The sequence below is a fragment of the Melozone crissalis genome, unplaced genomic scaffold (genome assembly GCF_028551555.1).
Source record: "Melozone crissalis strain CALT ecotype California unplaced genomic scaffold, PUWL_Pcris_2 ptg000537l_1, whole genome shotgun sequence".
NCBI lineage: Eukaryota > Metazoa > Chordata > Aves > Passeriformes > Passerellidae > Melozone > Melozone crissalis.
In genome coordinates, this window is record NW_026536235.1 from 2,083,266 (window position 1) to 2,104,824 (window position 21,559).

At 43.2% G+C, this 21,559-nt stretch overlaps 2 protein-coding genes across 2 annotated transcripts; one reads left to right on the forward strand and one right to left on the reverse strand.

Annotated features, from left to right (window-relative positions):
* The first annotated feature begins 202 nt into the window (after positions 1-202).
* LOC128950286 (leucine-rich repeat-containing protein 14-like) lies at positions 203-3,707 on the forward strand. The gene is given in 2 exon segments (XM_054295164.1): positions 203-2,902; positions 2,905-3,707. Coding segments are annotated over 2 exon segments (624 nt in total). The 5' UTR covers positions 203-2,667; the 3' UTR covers positions 3,294-3,707.
* A 3,014-nt stretch (positions 3,708-6,721) lies between these two features.
* CUNH8orf82 (chromosome unknown C8orf82 homolog) lies at positions 6,722-20,667 on the reverse strand. The gene is made up of 3 exons (XM_054295161.1): positions 20,402-20,667; positions 10,897-10,945; positions 6,722-7,251 (listed from the first exon to the last, which is right to left on the reverse strand). Exons 1-3 carry the CDS (start codon positions 20,516-20,518, stop codon positions 6,776-6,778), a joined length of 642 nt encoding a protein of 213 aa, XP_054151136.1. The 5' UTR covers positions 20,519-20,667; the 3' UTR covers positions 6,722-6,775.
* Between the last annotated feature and the right edge of the window lie 892 nt (positions 20,668-21,559).

Below are 21,559 nucleotides of genomic sequence, written 5' to 3' on the forward strand. Positions count from 1 at the left end.
AGCCTCTGTAGTCCCTCCCGCCCTCAGGGACAGGGCAGCTGACACAACAAGGCTGGCAAAGCCCAAGCATGAGCACTGACAGGCACTGATGGGAAGAAGCCAGAGCCAGCCTGAGCCCCAGACAAGCTGTTGCCCCCATTCAGGACACAACAGGATGGGCTTTGAGATCAGCCACACCAAGGTGCGGATCAGTGGCCTTTTTGTCCCAACAGGTGATGGTAGACACAGAATCCACTGGGCTCTGGTCTCAGCCCTGTCACAGACTGTCACAGACATTCTTTCATAAAAATCCTTTCTTTCTGGAGTTTTCCTCTTCTGGGAAGCTGAGGCCCCAGAAAGAGAATGTAAACAATAATTATCTGCTGATGTGTAATGCAATAGGTGCACCTGTGATTGGCTCATGTTCCATGTGTACAATTAAGGGCCAATCACAGGACCAAGCTCAGGGACAGATTCACAGAGAGCTCTCTTGTTTTTAGATTCTTATTCTATTCTTAGCTTAGCAGCTTCTGAACTTTTCTCTGTATTCCTTCTAGTATAGTCATAATGTATTATATATCATAAAATAATAAATCCAGCCTTCTGATCATGAGACCAAGATTCTCGTCTCTCTCTCTCACCCTGAGGAACCCTTGCAAAGCCATGTAACACTGTGATCTCATAATTCCATGAGTTTCAAACCTTGAACTTGATGGTCTTGGAGGTTTTCCCCAACCTCAGCTATTCCATAACTCCATGACCCAATCGTTCCCAAATCCCAGGATTTTCAGAGGTCAAACTTGATGTTCTTGGAGCTCTTTCCCAATCTCAGCCATTCCACAACTCCATGGCTCTGTGAACCCATAATTCCATTATTCTCAAACCTTGAACTTGATATTCTTGGAGCTCTTTCCCAATCTCACTCATTCCATAACTCCATGATCCCATAACTCTAAACTCCCAGGATTTTCAGAGTTCAAACTTGATGTTCTTGGAGACCTTTCCCAACTTGAGTCATTCCACAATTCCATGACTCCATGATCCCATAATTTCATGATTTTCAAACCTTGAACTTGATGGTCTTGGAGGTTTTCCCCAACCTCAGCCATTCCATAACTCCATGACCCCATGATCTTCAGATGTCAAACCTGATGGTGTTGGAGACCTTTCCCAACCTGAGTAACTCCATAATTCCATTATTTGATTCCACAATTCCATGACTCCATGATCCCATAATTCCCTGATTTTCAAACCTTCAATTTGATGGTCTTGGAGATCTTTCCCAACCTGAGTCATTCCACAATTCCATGACTCCATAACTCCAAAATCCCAGGATCTTCAGAGGTCAAACTTGATGTTCTTGGAGCTCTTTATCAACCTCAGTCATTCCACAGTTCCATGGCTCTGTGATCCCATAATTCCATGATTCTCAAACCTTGAACTTGATGGGTTTGGAGATCTTTCCCAACCTGAGTCATTCCATAACTCCATGATCCCATCACTCCAAAATCCCAGGATTTTCAGAGGTTGAGCTTGATGTTCTTGGAGCTCTTTCCCAACCTCAGCCACTCCATATTTCCACAATTTGATTCCACAATTCCATGACCCCATCCCATAATTCCATGATTCTCAAACCATGACCTTGATGGTCCTGGAGACCTTTCCTGACCTAAGTGATTCCATGATTCCATGACCTCGTAACTCTAAACTCCCAGGATTTTCAGAGGTTGAACTCGATGTTCTAGGAGCTCTTTCTCAACCTCACCCATCCCACAATTCCATGGCTCTGTGATCCCCTAATTCCATGATTCTCAAACCTTGAACTTGATGGTCTTGGAGATCTTTCCTGACCTGAGTCATTCCCTGATTCCATGACCCCATTACTCCAAAATCCCAAGATTTTCAGAGGTCACACTCAATGTTCTTGGAGCTCTTTCCCAACTTCAATCATTCCATAACTCCATGATCCCATAACTCCAAAATCCCAGGATTTTCAGAGGTCAAACTTGATGCTCTTGGAGATCTTTCCCCACATTCTCCCTGTGAATCCCAACCAATCCTCACCTCTCCCTTTTCCCTCCCTCCAGTGACCTGCAGGCTCCGTTGGAAAGCTTGGAATTGGCCTTCTGCTCCCTCGTTCCCGCCGACCTCCTCTTCCTCTGCCAAAGAGTCTCTCCATGACTCCAGAACTCTGGGATCCCAGCATCCCATGATCCTACATTCCACAATTCCATGAATTATGATTCCAGAACTCCATGATCCCACATTCCATAATTTCATGATTTTCAATCCTTGAACTTGATAATCTTGGAGATTTTCCCCAACCTCATCCATTCCATAATTCCATGATTCCATGACCCCGCTACTCCATAAGCCCACCATCTCATGGATCCATAATTCCATAACTCCATGATCCCATCATACCAAAATCGCAGGATTTTCAGAGGTCAAACTCAATGTTCTTGAAGACCTTTCCCAACCTCACCTATCTCACAATCCCACAATCTCATCATTCCAAAAACACCAGGATTTTTAGAGGTCAGACTTGATGGTCTTGGAACTCTTTCCCAACCTCACCCATCCCGCAATCCCATGATCCCATCATTCCAAAATCCCAGGATTTTCAGAGGTCAAACTCAATGTTTTTGGAGATCTTTCCCAACCACAGTCATTCCATAACTCCACTACATGACTTCACAATTCCATCATTCTCAAACCTTGACCTTGATGGTCTTGGGAGCTCTTTCCCAAGACAGAGATGGACGCAATCCCAGCTCTCATTGCCCACAAATCCCAACCAATCTTCACCTCTCCCTTTTCCCTCCCTCCAGCGACTTCCAGTCTCCATTGGAAAGCTTGGAATTGGCCTTCTGCTCCCTCGTTCCCGCCGACCTCACCTTCCTCTCCCAAAGCTTCCACGCTCCGGCCTCAAGTGCTTGGACCTGAGCGGCCATGACTTCTCCCAGGGGCCCCTGGAGCCTCTGCGGCTGCTCCTGGAGGAAACCTCAGCCTCGCTGCTGCACCTGGATCTCATAGAATGCTGCATGGCCGACTCCCATCTGGATGCGCTGCTGCCGCCGCTGCGCCACTGCTCGCGCCTGTGTTTCCTGGGAGTCTACGGCAATCCCCTGTCCACAGCCACGCTCAAGGATCTGCTCCAGAAAACCTTGGAGCTGCGTGACCTCCACCTGGTCGTCTATGCCTTCCCCGTGGACTGCTGCAAGCCGGAGCCGCCGCCGCTGGAATCCGCCTGGAATTTTGAGGAACCGGTGGACGAGGAACTTTTGGCGGCAGCCGACGTTGAGTTTTGCTGAATGTTGGCGAATTACAGGAGTGACCTCGTGTGGACTTCCAACCCCTACAGACACGGAACCTTGGACTTCTTCTCCTTGTGATTTGGGAAAAGCTCGGAGCCTCCATGGTGGAAAAGCTCCAACACCTTAATTCCAAATTCTTCATCCCAAAATCCAAATCCTTCATCCCAAAGTCCAAATCCTTCATCCCAAAATTCCGCCTCATCCCGTTTTTTTTCCTTTATTTTGGTGCTTTTCTGTCTGGTTTTTATATTTTTTCACCCCATCCTGGTGTTTTGTGTTTTATTTTAGGGTTTTCCCCCTCATCCCGATGTTTTTCCATCCAATTTTCGTGTTTTCCCACCCCAATCCCAAAGTTTTTAATTCGTATGGGACATTATTTAAGTATGAAATAAATATTAATTAATTATTTAGCAGAAATTGGTTATTAATTAATTAGCTGTCACCACACAATTTCTATCAACCCCCCCCCCAAATCCCCAAACCCTTCATCCCAAATTCCCAAATCCTTCATCCCAAACTACCAAGTCCTTGATCCAAAGTTCCCAGATCCTTCATCCCAAATCCACAAATTGCCAAATCGCCAAATCCCTCATCCCAAATCCTTGATCCAAAGTTCCCAAATCCTTCATCCCAAATCCCTATAATCCTTCATCCCAAATTCCCAAATCCTTGATCCAAAGTTCCCAAATCCTTCATACCAAACCCTTCATCCCAAATCCCCAAACCCTTCATCCCAAATCCTTCACCCCAAATCCCCAAATCCTTCATCTCAAATCTCCCACCCTAAATTCCCAAATCCCCCATCCCAAATCCCCCAAACCCTTCATCCCAAATCCCGAAATCCTTGATCCAAAGTTCCCAAATCCTTCATCTCGAATCCACAAATTGCCAAATCCCCTAAACCCTTCCTTCCAAACCCTTCATCCAAAATTCCTAAATCCTTCATCCCAAATTCTGAAATCCCCCATCCCAAATTCCCAAATCTTTTATCCCAAATCCTTGATCCAAAAATCCCAAATCCTTTACCCCAAATCCCAAATTCCTTAATCTCAAATCCCCCAAATCAAATCCTTCATCCCAAATCCTCAATCCCAAATCCCCAAATGCAGGATTTAAAGAAGGAAGGAGTTTTTTTAGGATTTTCTGGGAATTTTAGAGATGAGAAAAAAGAAGAATTGGGCAAGGAGGAAACCCCTCCTGAAATTAATTATTTAAATCAAAAATAGCATTTTTGGTCGTTTTTTCAGTATTTTTTTAGGGTTTTTGGGGTTGTTTTTTTGTTTTGTTTTGTTTTGTTTTTGGGGTGTTTTTGGGTGGGATTTTTGGTGTTTTTTGTTGTTGTTTTTGGAGTTTTCCAGTGTTTTTTAGGGTTAGTATTGGTGGGGTTTTGGTGGTCATTTAGGGTGTTTTTGGGGTTTTCCCATGATTTTCATGGAGTTTTTTATTGGGGCTGACTGGGGTTTTTTGGGTGGTTTTCCTGTGGCTATTTGCAGTTTTTTAGATAGGTTTTTGCCATTTTGGGGGCCTTTCATAGAGATTTTTTGGGGTGTTATTGGTGATTCTTCTGGAATATTTTTGGTGATTTTTGGGGTTTTTTCCAGGTTTTTCAAGTGATTTTGGGGGTTTTTCCAGTGGTATTTTTGGGTTTTCTTTGGCGTTTTTCCAGTGTCTCTTTGGGGTCTTTTGGGGTTTTTTGGTGTTTTTTGCGGTTTTTCAAGTGTCTTTTTGGGGGTTTCTTGGTGGTCTTTTAGGGTATTTCTTGGGTTTTCCTGATGGCTTTCATGGAGCTTTTATTGGAGTTGTCTGGGGATTTTGGGGTGGTTTTTCTTGGTTTTTGGGGGGTTTTCTGGTGTTTTTTAGGGGTTTTCCTGTGGTTATTTGGGGCTTTTTTGAGGTTGTTATGGAGTTTCTTTTGGGGCCTGTCCTGAGAGCGAAATCCTGAGCTCAACTCTTGGGCCAGGGCCCAACGCACCAACCCAACCCCAACGACTCTCAACAGGATTTTTTAGGGTTTTTTGGGGGATTTTTTGGGGCTTTTGGGAGCTTTCATGGTGGGTTTTGGAATTTTGTTGTTGTTGTTGTTGTTTTGGGGGGTTTTTTGGTGGTTTTTTTTTTGTGGTTTTTTTTTGTGTTAGTTTTCTGGGGTTTTTGGTGGTCTTTTAGGGGGTTTTTTGGGTTTTCCTGATGGTTTTCATAGAGTTTTTTTGTTGGGGCTGTCTGGGGTTTTTTGGGTGGTTTTTCTTAGTTTTTATAAGGGTGTTTTTGGTGTTTTTTGGGGGTTTTCCTGTGGTTATTTGGGGTTTTTTTTGAGGTTTATATGGAGTTTTATTTGGGGTTTGCTGGGGTTGTTTGGGGTTGTTTTTTGGTGGCTTTTTCAGGGTTTTGGGGCTTTTTTGGTGGTGGTTTTTGGTATTACTTCAGTGTTTTGGTGGCTTTTTCAGTAGTTTTCCAGTGGGCTTTTTAGGGGTTTTGGTGATTTTTTGAGGGTTTCTTGGGGTTTTTTTGGTGATTTTTGGGATTGTTTTTGGGGTTTTTCAATGGTTTTTGGGATTAGTTTTGCTGGGGTTTTTGGTGGTCTTTTATTTTTTATTTGGGTTTTCCTGATGATTTTCATGGAGTTTTTTGTTGGGGCTGTCTGGAGTTTTTTGGGTGGTTTTTCTGGGTTTTCCTGTGGTTATTTGGGGTCGTTTTTTGGGGTTTTTATGGAGTTTATTTTGGGGTTTACTGGGGTTTTTTGGGTTGTTTTTTAGTGGCTTTTTTAGGGTTTTGGTGGTGGTTTTTGGTATTTTTTCAGTGTTGTTTTGGGGGTTTTTTGGGGTTTATTTTTGAGTTTTCCAGTGGGTTTTGGAGGGTTTTTTGGGGCTTTCTTGGTGGTTTATGGGGGTTTTTTTGGGGCTTTCTTGGAGCTCTTTTGGGCGTTTTTTTGGTGGTTTTTTGTTGTTGTTTTGGGGGTTCTCCAGTGTTTTTTGGGGTTGTTTGGTAGGTTTTTTGGTGGTCTTTTGGGGTTTTTTTGGGTTTTCCTGGTGTTTTCCTGTGGTTATTTGGGGGTTTTTTGAGTTTTTTATAGACTTCTATTTGGGGTTTTCTAGTGGGCTTTTTGGTGGCTTTTTTTTAGTGTTTTGGTGGAGGTTTTTGGTATGTTTTCAGTGTCCTTTTGGGGTTATTTTAGGAGGGTTTTCTTGAATTTTCCAGTGGGTTTTTGGGAGGTTTTTTTGGGTTTTTTAAATGATTTTTGTGGTAGTTTTTAGGGTTTTTCCAGTGTCTTTTGGGGTCTTTTTCCGATGTTTTTTGGGAGTTTTTTGGCAGTTTTCATGGAATTTTTTTGCGGTTTTCTGAGAATTTTAGAAATGACAGAAAAGCAGAATTGGGAAAGGAAATGCTTGCTGAAATTAATTATTTAAATCAAAAATAGAGTCTATAATTAATTAACCAGTGAATTTAATGACTGCAGGACCAAGTTTATTCCGATTTTCAGCGATTCACGAGGCAGAAATTGCAGCTCCAACCTTCGATCCCGATTTCTCTGCCCGCAGAATTCCCAGGATTTCCCCAGAGAGCCGATGCTCCTTCCCCTGCCAAAGCAAATGCGTCGGGGGCTGCTGGGGCCCGTCCTGGAAGCGAAACCCCGAGCTCAACTCTTGGGCCAGGGCCCAACGCACCAACCCAACGCCGCCGACCTTCTCCGGCGCCGGGTGGTAGAGGCGCCCGTTGCACGGGCACACGGCCAACATTCCCGGCTGGAAGGGCACCACCAGCTCGGAGCCGCCCCCGCAGTAGGACAGCAGGGAATTGCCACCGGGGCCAGGCAGGATTTGGGTGAAAACCACAGGAAGGTCGGAACAGCGAAGGAAATTCCGCTCGCGGCCGCAGCGCGACAAGAACGGGAAGCGCTCCTGGTAACGCCCGCTGCGGTTCCGCTCCAGGTGCCGGAAGAAGAAGGAGAGGAATCCGACGTCTGGGGGAAAAATTCCGGGATCAGTGACAGGGATTTTGGGGGGTTGTGTAAAGAGGGTTTTTTTTGGTGATTTTGTGGAGAATTTGTGGAAATTTTTTGGGGTTTCCTGATGGTTTTCTGGGTTTTATTTGTGGGGTGTTTTCGGTGTTTTTTGGTATTTTTATGGTGGTTTTAGGGTTGTTTTTGGTGTTTTTCCAGTCTTATTTTGGCTTTTCCCAGTGTTTTTTAATAGAGGCTTAGTAGGGTTTTTAGGTCATTTTTTGGACAGTTTATGGGTTCTTTTGGATGGTTTTTCACAATTTTTTCGGGATTTCAGGGAGATCAAGTGTTTTTCATAATGATCTAGTGGGCATTTTTGGTGGTTTTTGACAGTTTTTTGGTGGGTTTTGGATGGGTTTTTGCCATTTTTGGGGGCTTTTCATTGAGATTTTCTTGGGTTTTATTGGTGGTTTTTCTGGAATTATTTAGGTGATTTTTGAGATTTTTTCCAGGTTTTTTGGGTGATTTTTGGGGTTTTTCCTGTGGTATTTGTGGGTTTCTTTGGGGTTTTTCTGATGCCTCTTTGGGGTCTTACAGGGCTTTTTCTGAGTTTTTATGTGGTGGTTTTTTGGTTTTTCTTTTAGGGTTTTCCTGTGTTATGTGGGGTTTTTCCAGTATTGTTTAATGGTGGTTTAGTAGGGTTTTTTGGGGATTTTTTGGTGGTTTTTGGCAGTTTTTTGGGGTGTTTTACATGGTTTTCTGCCATTTTTTCGTGGTTTTGTCATGATTTCTGAAGTGTTGTTGGTGGGTTTTCTGGAAATTTCTTTGTGATTTTTGAGTTGTTTTTTAGGAGTTTTTAAAGGTTTTCCCAATAGTATATTGGAGTTTCTTTGGGGTTTTTCTGTTGCACTTCTGGAGTGTTTTTGTGGGTTTTTTTGAGGTTTTTCTGGTGGTTTTGGCGGTTTTTTGGGGCTTTTTTTTGGTGGGTTTATGTGGTTTTGTTGATGGGTTTTGGTGGAGATTTTTTTGGGCTTTTCTGGTGGATTTTTGGGGATTTTTCATATTTCTTTGGTGGTTTTGGGAGTTTTTACGGTGGTTTTTCTATTGGTTTTGGAAGGTATTTTGGAGGTTTTTTTGAATTTTTTGGAGGTTTCTGTGAAGTTTTTTTGGGGTCTTTTTTGGTGCTTTCCATGCAATATTTTTTGGTCAGTTTTTGCATTTTTGGGGGTTTTTTAGGTTTTTTCCCAGGTTTTTTGGGTGTTTTTCCATTGGTATTTTGAGATTTCTTTGGAGTTTTCCAGTGTCTTTTAGGGGTCTTTGGCAGTTTTTTGGAAGTTTGTGTGGTGGTTTTTGGGGTTTTTCTGGTGTCTTTTTGAGGGGGGGGTTTTGGGTGATTTTTGGTGGTTTTGGGGATTTTTTTTTTGGTGGGCTTTTTTGGTTTTGCGGATGGTTTTTAGAGATTTTAAAGAGGTTTTTGTTGAGATCTTTTTGGCTTTTCTGGTGGATTTTAGGAGGTTTTCTGTTGGTTTTTTGGTAAGTTTCATGGAGTTTTTTTAGGGGTTTCAGGGTGGTTTTTGGTTTTTTTCTGGCGTCTTTTTTGGTTTTTTGGGGGATTTTCAAGTCGTTTATTACGGATTTTTATTGGGTATTTTCAGTTTTTAAATTGAGTTTATTGAGAGTTTTGGGGTTTTTTGTGGAGGTTTTGGAGTTTTTTTGGTGGGTTTTCCAGAGTTTCTTGGGGGGCTTTTCCAGTGGGTTTTTTGGGGTGTTTTTTTGGTGGTTTTTGGGTTTGTTTTTTTTTAGCCTTTCATGAAGGGATTTTTCAGTTTTTCTGTAGTTTTTCTGTAGTTTTTCTGTATCGTTTTGGTGGTTTTTTTTATGTTTACTTGATGGTTTTTCTGGTTTTCTGGTGGTTTTTTTGGGGGTTTTGTGGTGATTTGTGAGGTGGTTTCTGGGGCCTTTTAGGGTTTTTTTAGGTTTTTCTAGGTTTTTATTTCTTGTGGTTTTCTGGTTTTTTAAGGCCCTTTCTGAATTTGATTCAATGTATTTTGGGGGTTTTGTGGTGTTTCTTGGATTTTTGGGGGCTTTTTTGCAGGGTTTTCCAGTGGTTATTTGGGGGGGGGGGTGGGGGTTGATGGTTTTTGTAGTGGGTTTTGGGGTTTTTTGAGGCTTTTTTGGGGTTTTTTTGAAGGTTTTTTTTTGGTGGGTTTTTTTGGGTTCTTGCGGCGTCTTTTGGAGGGTTTTGTGGTGATTTCTGAGGCCTTTAGGGAATTTTTTAGGTTTTTTTCTGGTAGTTTTTCTGGTGGTTTTTTCTGGGTTTTTTTTCAATGTATTTTGGGGTTTTTGTGGGTTTTTTTTGGATTTTTCAGGGACTTTATTGAAGGTTTTTCCAGTAGTCATTTAGGTTTTTATTGGTGATGTTTGTAGTGGGTTTTGGGGGTTTTTCGAGGCTTTTTTTTGAGCGTTTTCGAGTGTTGTTTGTGGGTTTTTTTGGTGGGGTTTTTTTGGGTTTTCTGGTGGTTTTTGTGAAGATTTTTTGTTGGGTTTTTTGGGTTTTTCCAGGGTCTTTTTGGGATTTTTGTGGTGATTTGTGAGGTGGTTTCTGGGGCCTTTTGGCTTTTTTTTTTAGGTTTTTTTTCTGACGGTTGTCTGGTGGGTTTTTTTTTTTTTTTGCTTTTCTGTGTTTTTTTCAATGTATTTTAGGGGTTTTGTGGTGTTTTTTGGATTTTTTAGGGGGCTTTTTTGCAGGTTTTTCCAGTAGTTATTTGGGGTTTTTTATTGGTAATTACTGTAGTGGGTTTTGGGGGTTTTTGAGGGTTTTTCCAGTGTTGCTTTGGGCGGGTTTTTTTGTAGGATTTTTGGGGGATTTCTGGTGGTTTTTGTGATTTTTTTTTTTTGGTGGGGTTTTTTTGGGTTTTTCCAGGGTCTTTTTGGGGTTTTTGTGGTGATTTGTGAGGTGGTCTCTGGGGCCTTTTGGGTTTTTTTAGTTGGGTTGTTTTTTTCCTGGCCATTTTCTAGTGTTTTTCTGGCCATTTTCTGGGGTTTTGGAACTGGATTTTGGGGGTTTTGTGGTGTTTTTTGGGGGGCTTTTTTGCAGGTTTTTCCAGTGGTTATTTGGAGTTTTTTATTGGTGATTTTTGTGGGTTTTGGGGTTTTTTTCACGCTTTTTTTTTAGTTTTTTTGGGGGTTTTTGAGTGTTTTCCCAGTGTTGTTTTGAGGTTTTTTTGTTGGGTTTTTTTGGGGTTTTCTGGTGGTTTTTGTGGATTATTTTTTTGTTTTTCCGCGGTTTTTTGGAGGTTTTTGTGAAGATTTTTGGGAATTTTATGGATGAAGGAAAGGAAGAACTGGGAAGGGAAAGAAGAATTGGGAGGGAAAATGCTTCATAAAAATTAATTTTTTAACTAAAGAAATATTTCTTAATTAACTAATTAGGCAAATACTTAATTCAGGATTTAATAATTAGGGAAATTAATGACCGAGGAAATTATTAATTAATCAGGAAATTATTAATTAATGAAATATTTATATGCAAATTAGACGGTCCCATCTAAAATTAAGGATTAAATCCTAATAAAGGCTCAAATCTCAATTAATAACCAAATCCAAATAAATATTCAGCTCCAAATTAACAAGAGATTAAATTAATCAGGTTAATTAGGGCAGTACCTTTGAAGCAGGTGACGAAGTTCTTGACTTTGGTGTCATCCAGGAAAAGCTGCAGAAAAAGCAGGAAAAGGGCAAGTTTTCCCCAAAAAACCTGGAATTTATCTCTGGGATGCATTTGGGATCTGTCCTGGATCCTTTTGGTGGTTTTTTTTAGGGGGATCCAGCTGGGATTTGCCCCAGAAATTTTAGGATTGTTTTGGGATCTGCCCCGAGTCCATGGAAAGGTTTTTTTGGGATTCCTTTGGAATCTGAGCGGGATTTGTGTGGGATCTGGCCAGGATCCAGCTGGGATTTGTTTGGGATTTATTTGCGTTTGATACAGGTTTAATCTGGGTTTAATCAGGGTTTAATCTGGGTTTAACCTGGGTTTAATCCGTGTAATGGGTTAAAACTTTAAGTTTGTTCATCAAAGCTGACAAAGTTATTCCAGTAAGACTGTTGCCTAATAAATTTCCAGACTTAAAAGGATAAGGAAGGTGAAACCAAAGACAATGGGTTCCACAAACATTTGTTTATCTGCTTAGTAAACTGTTGGGTGGTGGGCTTGCTATGATTGATAACACAGTATTAGCTTATCCGCTCAGTAAACTTAAGATTCCAGGAACTCAGTAGATTGAGCTTAAAATTCCAGGAATCAGACAAAGGAAAAATACCAACCTTCATCTTCAGACCTCCGGGAGGTGGACTATGACCACCTAGACACAAAAGAAGAATACGCAGAGTACTACACATCAACCCGGAAGCAGGACTGTATAAGAACTCCACGAAATATCAGAAGAGTGCGGCAGTGGCGGAGCGGAGACTCCCCTGTCGCCCAGCGCTGATTTGCTTATTGCTTTGCCCACTGTAATCAATAAATTCTCAATTGATTTTACTTGGCAAATTGTCGGCTCAATTTATAACAAATTTGGCGCTGTGACTTGGATAGGATAACTGCGGAGGGCGGATTTTACCGAGGAGGCGCCCCATCTCTGGTGGCCTCGGGTCTGACTTTTCGCTTCTACTCTACCGATGAACCAAAATTTAAGGCATTAAGCAAAGGGAACCAGTTGACCCTGTAAACTTTGTGCACAAAGGTCTGGACGAGGACGCAGAACGCAGGACGCGTGAGTATCGTGCGGTAGCCATTCAGTCTGGGTTGGGTAACCTGGAGTGTTGTGAGTGAGAGGGGAACCGGCAGCTCGGATTCCCCAAGCGATTGCGGACCCTCAGTAGTGCGTTTCCTACTGTTCGCGAGAACGTGGGCCACGAACCAGGGGAAGTGAAAGTAGATTTGTTGTGTGAGTGTACTCCATAAGACGGGGCGGGCGTACTCCAGAGGATGGGACAGACAAGAAGTAAGCCGTCTGTATCTGATAAACTTGGTAAACTTCCCCCAATGCCTAGAGACAGTCCGCTGGGATTCATGTTAGATAATTGGGAACATTACCCTAGCACGAAGGGTAAAGATAAGACCAGGATGATTCACTATTGTGTAGAAATCTGGGTTGGGAAGGAAATATCCCCAGGGGTATATTGGCCCATATTCGGATCGGAAGAGGACTGGGTCCGACAGGATTTAAATATATGGGTGAATTCAAAGCCCCATCTTAAGAAAGAAACCGATTATGCAGGGGTTTGGGTTGAAAGACCAAGTAATTTAACACAAATATACCCTCTAAGGGAGAGGGGTGGCAGCGTAAATTATAAAAAGAAAAATAAGAAAAAGGAGGAAGTTCTCTTAATCCCACCTCCATATACCCCTCCAAATGCACACCCTGTTCAAACAGAGAGACAGGATGAAGATCCCCTCCCCTTCCCAGATGGTTATCCTGACGGCCCAGAGACTCCCGAGCAAAGGGAGCCACCTAGTGAGCAAAGGGGACCACTGACTTGAAGTAAAACCAAAAGGCTCAACCTCTATCCCCTAAGGGAAATGCCAGTGGGGGGTGCTCAAGCTGGAATTGGGTTTATAACAGCTCCCCTTAATTCAGGGGATGTCAGAGAATTTAAGAAGGAAATGGGCAAGTTATTGGAAGACCCATTGGGAGTAGCTGAAAGACTGGATCAATTTTTAGGCCTTAATACCTACACTTGGGAAGAAATACAATCAATTACTGAGTATTCTTTTTACTACTGAGGAGAAAAACATGATTCGGAGGGCAGGAATGCGCATTGAGATGCACAACATGTCCAGGGTCCGCGTGCAGATACTAAATGGCCCCTGCAGAACCCTAATTGGAACCATCAGGACCTGGTGCATAGAACTCATATGCAGGACTTGAGAACCATAATTATCCAAGGAGTAAGGGAGGCAGTCCCAAGGGGACAAAACATCGACAAAGCAATCAATGAGAGGCAGAAGAAAGATGAAACCCCTACAGATTGGTTAGAAAGACTTAGGCGAAATATGCAGATGTATTCAGGACTGGACCCAGATAGTCCAGCAGGACAATCTTTTCTAAAGATGCACTTTGTAGCTAAATCATGGGAGGATATTAGGAAAAAACTTGAAAAACTGGATCACTGGGAGGACAGGGGTTTGGATGAACTCCTAAGGGAAGCTCTGAAGGCGTATGTAAGAAGGGATGATGAAGGACATAAAAGACAGATTAGGATGATGGCCATGGCTGTCAGAGAAAGAAGAGAGTTGAATTATAAGGGACGAATGTTCCAAGGAGAAAAAAAGGAAGGAGCTGGAGCTCCAAGGATTGAACGAAGGAAGAGTGTTTGTTTTTACTGTGGGAATAAAGGACACTTTAAGAGAGAATGCCGCAAGAAAAAGAGGGATGAGAGAATGTTTCAAGAAGATTAGGGGCGTCAGGGGCTCTATCTGCTGGGGACATACAATAAACATCAAGAGCCCTTGGTAAAACTTAGAATAGGTCCCCAGCGTCAAGAATATGAATTCATGGTAGATACAGGAGCTGAAAGATCAACTGTTCAAATTTTACCTGCGGGGTGTAAAATTTCCCAGGAAAGTGTTGTAGTAATAGGGGCAAAAGGGGAACCATTTGAAGTTTCAATTATCAAAGAAGTTCTAATAGAAACAGAAATCAGGATAGGGGTGGGGGAATTTTCTTTTGGTTCCTGAGGCAGATTTTAACCTTTTGGGGAAAGATCTAATTGTCGAATTGGGAATAACTATAGAAGTAAAGAACGAAGAACTAAAGGTCAGATTGTGCCCCCTCAGAGTGGAGGACGAGAAGAGGATTAATCCTGAGGTGTGGTGCACCCCTGATAGTGTGGAGTGGTTAAATATTCCACCCTTCTTTGTTACCATACAGGACCCCGAGGTCCCGGTACGGGTGAAACAATACCCAATTTCCCCAGAAGGCAGAAAAGGATTAAAAGCTGAAATTGACCAACTAATAAGCAAAGGACTTTTAGAACCTTGTATGTCGCCTTTTAATATTCCCATTTTACCAGTTAAGAAACCTGATGGGACGTACCAGCTAGTCCATGACTTAAGGGAAATTAACAAAAGAACTGTGACTCAGTTTCCAGTAGTAGCAAACCCCCACACCCTCCTAAGTAGATTAGGACCCGAGAATGTTTGGTATAGTGTAATCAATCTCAAAGATGCATTTTGGACATGTCCGCTAGACGAGAAATGTCAGGATTTCTTTGCTTTCGAGTGGGAAGACCCAGAGACGCACAGAAGATAGCAGTTGAGGTGGACGGTATTACCTCAAGGATTTACTGAGTCCCCGAATTTATTTGGCCAGGCTTTAGAGCAAATAATCCAGGAATATCAATTAGGAGAGGGGGTAAATTTGATTTAATACGTGGACGATCTCCTCATTGCAGGAAAGGAGGAAGATATGGTTATAACAGAGAGTGTTAAACTATTGAAATTTTTGGCTCTAAAGGGGCTCAAGGTTTCAAAATCAAACTACAATTTGTGGAGGAGGAGGTAAAATACTTAGGACGTTACTTGAAAAAGGGAGAGAAGAAAATAGACCCTGAGAGGGTTAAAGGGATCCTCTCACTCCCTTCCCCAAAAAAGTAAGAGACAAGTAAGGCAGTTGTTGGGTCTGGTGGGGTACTGTAGACAATGGATCGAAAATTACAGTAGCAAAGTAAAGTTTTTGTACAACAAATTAAGTCATGAGGGCTTACTGAAATGGGATGAAAATGACCAATTACAATTAGAGGAACTGCAACAAGACCTAGTCGCAGCCCCAGTATTGAGTTTGCCGGACCTAAAAAGGCCCTTTTATTTATTCATTAACACAGAGAATGGCACGGCTTATGGGGTACTTACATAGGAATGGGCGGGGAAAAAGAAGCCCATAGGATACCTGTCCAAATTACTGGACCCTGTAAGTAGGGGATGGCCTACTTGCTTACAGGCAATAGTGGCTTGTGCATTACTAGTGGAAGAGGCAAATAAGATTACTTTTAATGGGGATTTGAAAGTTCTATCTCCCCACAACATTAGAGGAATACTACAACAAAAAGCAGAAAAATGGATTACGGACTCCAGGTTATTAAAATATGAAGGAATCTTGTTGGACTCCCCGAAATTTAGAGGTTACGAGCTTGCAAAACCCTGCTCAATTCTTGTATGGGGAACCCGAGGAGAATCAGTTGACTCACGACTGTATGACAACTATTGAAGAACAGACCAAGATTAGACCAGATTTAGAAGAAGAGGAACTTGAAGAAGGGGAAAAACTATTTGTAGATGGGTCATCTAGAGTGGTGGAGGGAAAGAGAATGTCTGGGTATGCTGTAATTGGCGGAAAGAATTATGAGGTACTGGAATCTGGGCAGCTGAATAAATCTTGGTCAGCTTAAGCATGTGAGCTGTATGCGGTATTACAGGCCCTTAAAAGGTTGCAAAATAAAACTGGCACGATTTACACTGATTCAAGGTATGCATACGGGGTCGTGCACACGTTTGGGAAAATATGGGAAGAAAGGGGATTAATTAATTCGCAGGGAAAGAACTAATTAAAGAACTAATTAAACAAGTGCTCCAGGCTCTAAGGGGACCGAAAAGGATTGCAGTAGTACATTTAAGGGGACATCAGAAGGGATTAGATTTTCGAATCTGGGGAAATAATTTAGCAGATCAAGAGGCAAAACGTGCAGCAGTATCAGTATTAACACTGAGAGTGAGGGAAAAGAAATATAAATTGTGTGGAGTCGAAGATTGGGAGTATTGCCTCTGCTGCCCAGACTACTATAATGGGGACCCCCTGGAGGAAAGGAAGAAGTGCAAAGCCTGTGGGGACCGCCTAGAAGAAATGTCTTGTGGCAGATGTTATGAAGCATGGGGGGCAGATGGCATAGAATGCATTTGTTACAAACCAGGTGCAGAATATTGTCAACGCCATCAGGAAAGATTGTTATATTTATAGTTTTACTACAGCAGAGAAGGAAAAACTGTTGCAAATGGGCTTAAAAGAGAACTCTAACCACGAGTAGAAACTTCCAGATGGTAGAACTATTGTTCCAAAGGCAGTGGCACGGGGAATCCTACAGAAACTACATGAGCAGACACATTGGGGAACACAAGCCTTGGTAGATCAATTTGGAACAAAATATATGTGTGTAGGGGTATATAACATAGCAAAACAGGTAGTCAGAGGATGTGTAACCTGCTTAAAAGTAAACAAAGCTTATCTTCAAGAACGTCCTTTCGGGGGCAGACCTCTTGCCTATAGGCCATTCTCACACATCCAGGCTGACTTTACTGAATTACCTAAGGTAGGGGATACCGATACCTGCTAGTCCTAGTAGACCACCTAAGGCACTTTGTGGAAGCCTTTCCAACTACCAGGACAACTGCACAAACAGTAGTTAAAATTTTGCTTGAAAATATTATACCAAGATATGGGGTCACGGAATTAATTGACTCTGATAGAGGACCACATTTTGTGTCTAAAGTCATTCAGGAAGTAATGAAAATAATGGGGATACAATGGGACCATCACACTCCGTGGCACCCTCAAAGCTCAGGAAGAGTTGAGAGGATGAATGGGGAAATAAAGAAACAACTCACTAAACTGATGATAGAAACAAAGTCGTCATGGATCAAGTGTTTACCATTGGCACTATTAAATATTAGAACGCAGCCTAGGGCTGATGTGGAGGTTTCCTCCTTCAAAATGCTGTACGGGATGCCTTACAACCTAAATACACCCCAAGACCACCCCAGTCTCAGGGACCAGCAGATTAATACATACTTGACCACCCTAATGCGATATAGGGAAGAACTGTGGAAAAAGGGCATGATAGCCCAAAGACCACCACTGGAACTTCATGGAACTTCAGTTGCACCAGATCCAGCCGGGTCATTGGATATTCATTAAATCATGGAAAGAGACTTCGTTAACCCCACAATGGGAAGGACCTTATCTTGTTTTACTCACTACGGAGACAGCAGTCAGGCCGGCGGAGAGAGGCTGGACGCATGCTAGCCGAATCAAAGGACCAGTGCCTAAGCCTACTACGAACTGGAAAGTAACCAGTGCCCCAGAAGACTTAAAAGTAAAACTCCGGAAACAATAGGAGGGTTGTTGATGGTGTCAATGTAAAACTTACCAGGATAGACGGTGGAATCAGCCACAAAAGAAAAAGGGGGGAGTCAAGTTCTTGGAAAAATCATAGACGGTGCTATGATAATAAGCTGTAATCCGATCCTTCATACCCCTGGGTCATGAGCTCTCTCTCTGAGACAGCATAACAGTGATAGGTTATCACTGAAGAAATACCTCTGTTGCCAAGAAGACTATACCTCTCTCGTAGCTCGAGGCAACCGAGTTGAAGTTGACGAGCAAAGGCAGAGTGGTAAGTACCTGTGGAGGAATCGATTCTAACGTAACAAAGAGAAAGATTATGGAACAGGCGGAGCATGAAGTCCTAAAAAGAAAAGGGGCACAGTCACTAAATTGGGGAATGAATTGGCAAGTATTTCAATCCAGAGGCAACAACTACCATCTGTTCTGGCAGGTTCTGGTTTTCCCCTTATGTATGTTACCACCTGAGTGGGTGGGTGCAAAAGGAGCTGAACACCAACCTTTTAAATGGTCACTCACACGATGGGAGGACTCTAAGGTGATTCAAACTATAGTTACGCCAGGGGCACCCACATTTCAATTACCGGTTGGGTCTTTAAGCCCTTACTGGTACCAAAACCGAACTGTAGCATTTTATATGTGTCCTGCTGCTAACCCAGGGAAAGGATATTGTAACTACCCAGGTCATTATTATTGTACCTACTGGGGCTGCGAAACAATAGCCAGTGGATGCCTACCACCGCGGAAAAATGAGTACATTGGAGTCATTTGGGGACCTAAAGGTTGCACTCAACCTACACTTCACAACTATATCGACACTGGGGATCAACCACCAACGGGGAATGTCTGCAAGTATTTGAACATTACTACCCAGAGGCTAGCAGATGCCTCGTGGTTAATAGGGAAAACCTGGGGTGTCCGATTTGCAGTAGCCGGGAAGGATCCTGGCACTCTATTTGCTATTAAGAAAGAGATAGCTCCACCGGACCCGGAACCAGTGGGACCGAATCCGGTACTGAATCCAGAAGTGAGCATAGGTTGAACCTCAGACCCAACCTAAGACAACTCCTTAAATACAGTTGGGGAAGAGATTGATAACACTCAAGTGAATAAAACAACAGAGCAGAACACTTTGTGGAAAGTAATGCAGGCCAGTTTTGGAATTCTAAACAAGACCAACCCGAACCTAACTGAGGGGTGTTGGCTACGTTATAATATCCAGCCTCCCTTCTATGAAGCAATTGGGGTAACTGCAAAAGCTAGAAGGGTGAATGGGACAAATCCTACTCAGTGTCATTGGAAACGGGACAAAGAAAATACTAATTCTCAGGGAATAACACTCTCCCAGGTAACAGGGAAAGGGCGATGTATAGGGGCTACACCAAGAGACAAGCAGCACTTATGCGAGGAAATCATCCGAGTAAAAGACAGCACACCTCCTGCGGAATGGCTCCTGCCTGCTGCTAATACAAAATGGGTATGTCAGAGCATCGGAGTAACTCCCTGCTTATCTTTGAAATTGTTCAAATGACTACTGTATCCAAGTGACTATCATACCTAGAATTATATATCATTCCATGGATTATGTAATTGACCAACATACTACAAGGGAACACTACTTAGTCAAAAGAGAACCATTTACGGCATTGACAATAGCTGCCCTCCTCACAGTTGGGGGGGTAGGGGCTGGCACAGTGGTGACTTCACTGATTACTCAGCATGAAGAATTTAGGGAGCTTAGAATTTCAGTCGACAAGGACTTAAGCAGAATCGAACAAGCTATTGATGGATTAGTAAAGTCCATACGGTCCTTATCAGAGGTGGTGTTACAAAATAGAAGAGGATTAGATCTGCTGTTCTTACAGCAGGGTGGACTATGTGTAGCGCTTAAGGAAGAATGCTGTGCTTACGCTGATCATACCAGAGTTGTTATCGTTACCATGGCAGAGCTAAGAAAACGGTTGGAACAAAGAAAGAAAGAAAGGGAAGCACACCAGAGTTGGTACGAGTCATGGCTCAGCCACTCTCCCTGGTTAACCACGTTACTGTCTACCATTGCAGGGCCCTTAATTTTACTGGTGCTTGGGCTTACATTTGGGCCATGTATATTCAATAAGTTGATTGCTATAGTAAGAGGACACTTGGAAGCTGAACATCTTATGCTTGTTAGGGCTAAGTACGAGCAAGACTCAGAAGACGAAATGTTGGAACTTGCTAGACGGGAATTGCAAAGATTTAATAAACAAAAATAAACACACAGAAACGATTTGATGAACAAAATGGTTAAAAAAGAAAAAGGGGGGAATTTTAATGGGTTAAAACTTTAAGTTTGTTCATCAAAGCTGACAAAGTTATTCCAGTAAGACTGTTGCCTAATAAATTTCCAGACTTAAAAGGATAAGGAAGGTGAAACCAAAGACAATGGGTTCCACAAACATTTGTTTATCTGCTTAGTAAACTGTTGGGTGGTGGGCTTGCTATGATTGATAACACAGTATCAGCTTATCCGCTCAGTAAACTTAAGATTCCAGGAACTCAGTAGATTGAGCTTAAAATTCCAGGAATCAGACAAAGGAAAAATACCAACCTTCATCTTCAGACCTCCGGGAGGTGGACTATGACCACCTAGACACAAAAGAAGAATACGCAGAGTACTACACATCAACCCGGAAGCAGGACTGTATAAGAACTCCACGAAATATCAGAAGAGTGCGGCAGTGGCGGAGCGGAGACTCCCCTGTCGCCCAGCGCTGATTTGCTTATTGCTTTGCCCGCTGTAATCAATAAATTCTAAATTGATTTTACTTGGCAAATTGTCGGCTCAATTTATAACAATCCGAAATTATTTTGGGATTTGATCAGGATCCTCCCGGGTTTTCTGTGGGATCCTCCCTGCGATTTTTTCGCGGTCTGTCCAGAATCCAGGCGGGATCCGTTGCCCAGAACCCCCTCTCGACCCCCCAACCCTTATCGATCCCTTACCAATCCCCCCTCACCTGTCCTTGGTGATCTACGTAATAAAAATACTCGCGGATTCCAGGCTCCGGTCGCTGTCCCTGCTGGTACCGGAGCTCCGGGCGCGAGCAGAGCCGCAGCACCGCCCCCACCCTCATCGCGACAGCGAGCGGCGACTCCCGACAGGGCCAGGCCTCCTCCCTGTCGCGACAGGCGACAGCGACGGCCGCGCCACCGGCGCCACCCGGAAGTGGCCAGCTGGGGGACCGCAATTTGTGAGCACCGCGGGTAGTGCGGCGGTGAAAAGGTTCTGGAGGGAAGCGGAAATGGAAGGAGAAGGGCCGGGGGTGTCCCGCAGTTATAGGGGGTTCTATAGATCTATAAATCCTATAGAATCCCTCCAGAAACCCCTCAGGGCTTCTCTATAGGGGCTTAAAGCCATAAAAAGCCTCAGCGACCCCATAAAAAACCCTCTATAGGCCCCTATAGCGCTGCACCCCCTCATAGATGCGCCCCCCCCCCTCCCCCGGCGGCTTCCTGCCATTTTGCCCTCAGGGCTTTCAGAGCTCCAGAGGCGACGGCAGAAGCTCCGGGCTGAGGGAAAAAGTTGGAAAATGAGGCGGAAAAATCTCGGGCTGAGGGAAAAAACACCGGCTTCAGGTAGAAAAACAGCGGGGATGGGGTGGAAACAGAGTGGGATGAGGGGAAAAGTGGAAAATGAGGGGGGAAAATGACGGGGGAGAAACCACAAAATGAGGGGGGAAATGCCAAAATGAAGAGGGAAAACACCGGGATGAGGGAAAAACCACTGGGATAAGGGAAAAATATAAAAATGAGGTGAAAAACTTAAAAAAAAATGAGGGGGATAAGTAATTAAATGAGGTAAAAACCCAGCAAAATGAGATGAGAAAACACTGCGATGAGGGGAAAGCCACTGGGATAAGGGGGAAAATACCAAAATTAGGTGAAAAACAAAAAAAAATAAGGCGGGAAACAGCACCAGGATGAGGGGAAAGCCACTGGGATAAGGGGGGAAATATCAAAATTGGGTGAAAAACAAAATAAATGAGGGGGGGAAACACTGAAATGTGGTAAAAGGTGGGAAGATACTGGGCTGAGGCAAAAAATGTGAAGATGAGGTGGAAAAACAACTGGGATGAGGGGAAAATTACTGGGATAAGGGGAAAATACCAAAATTA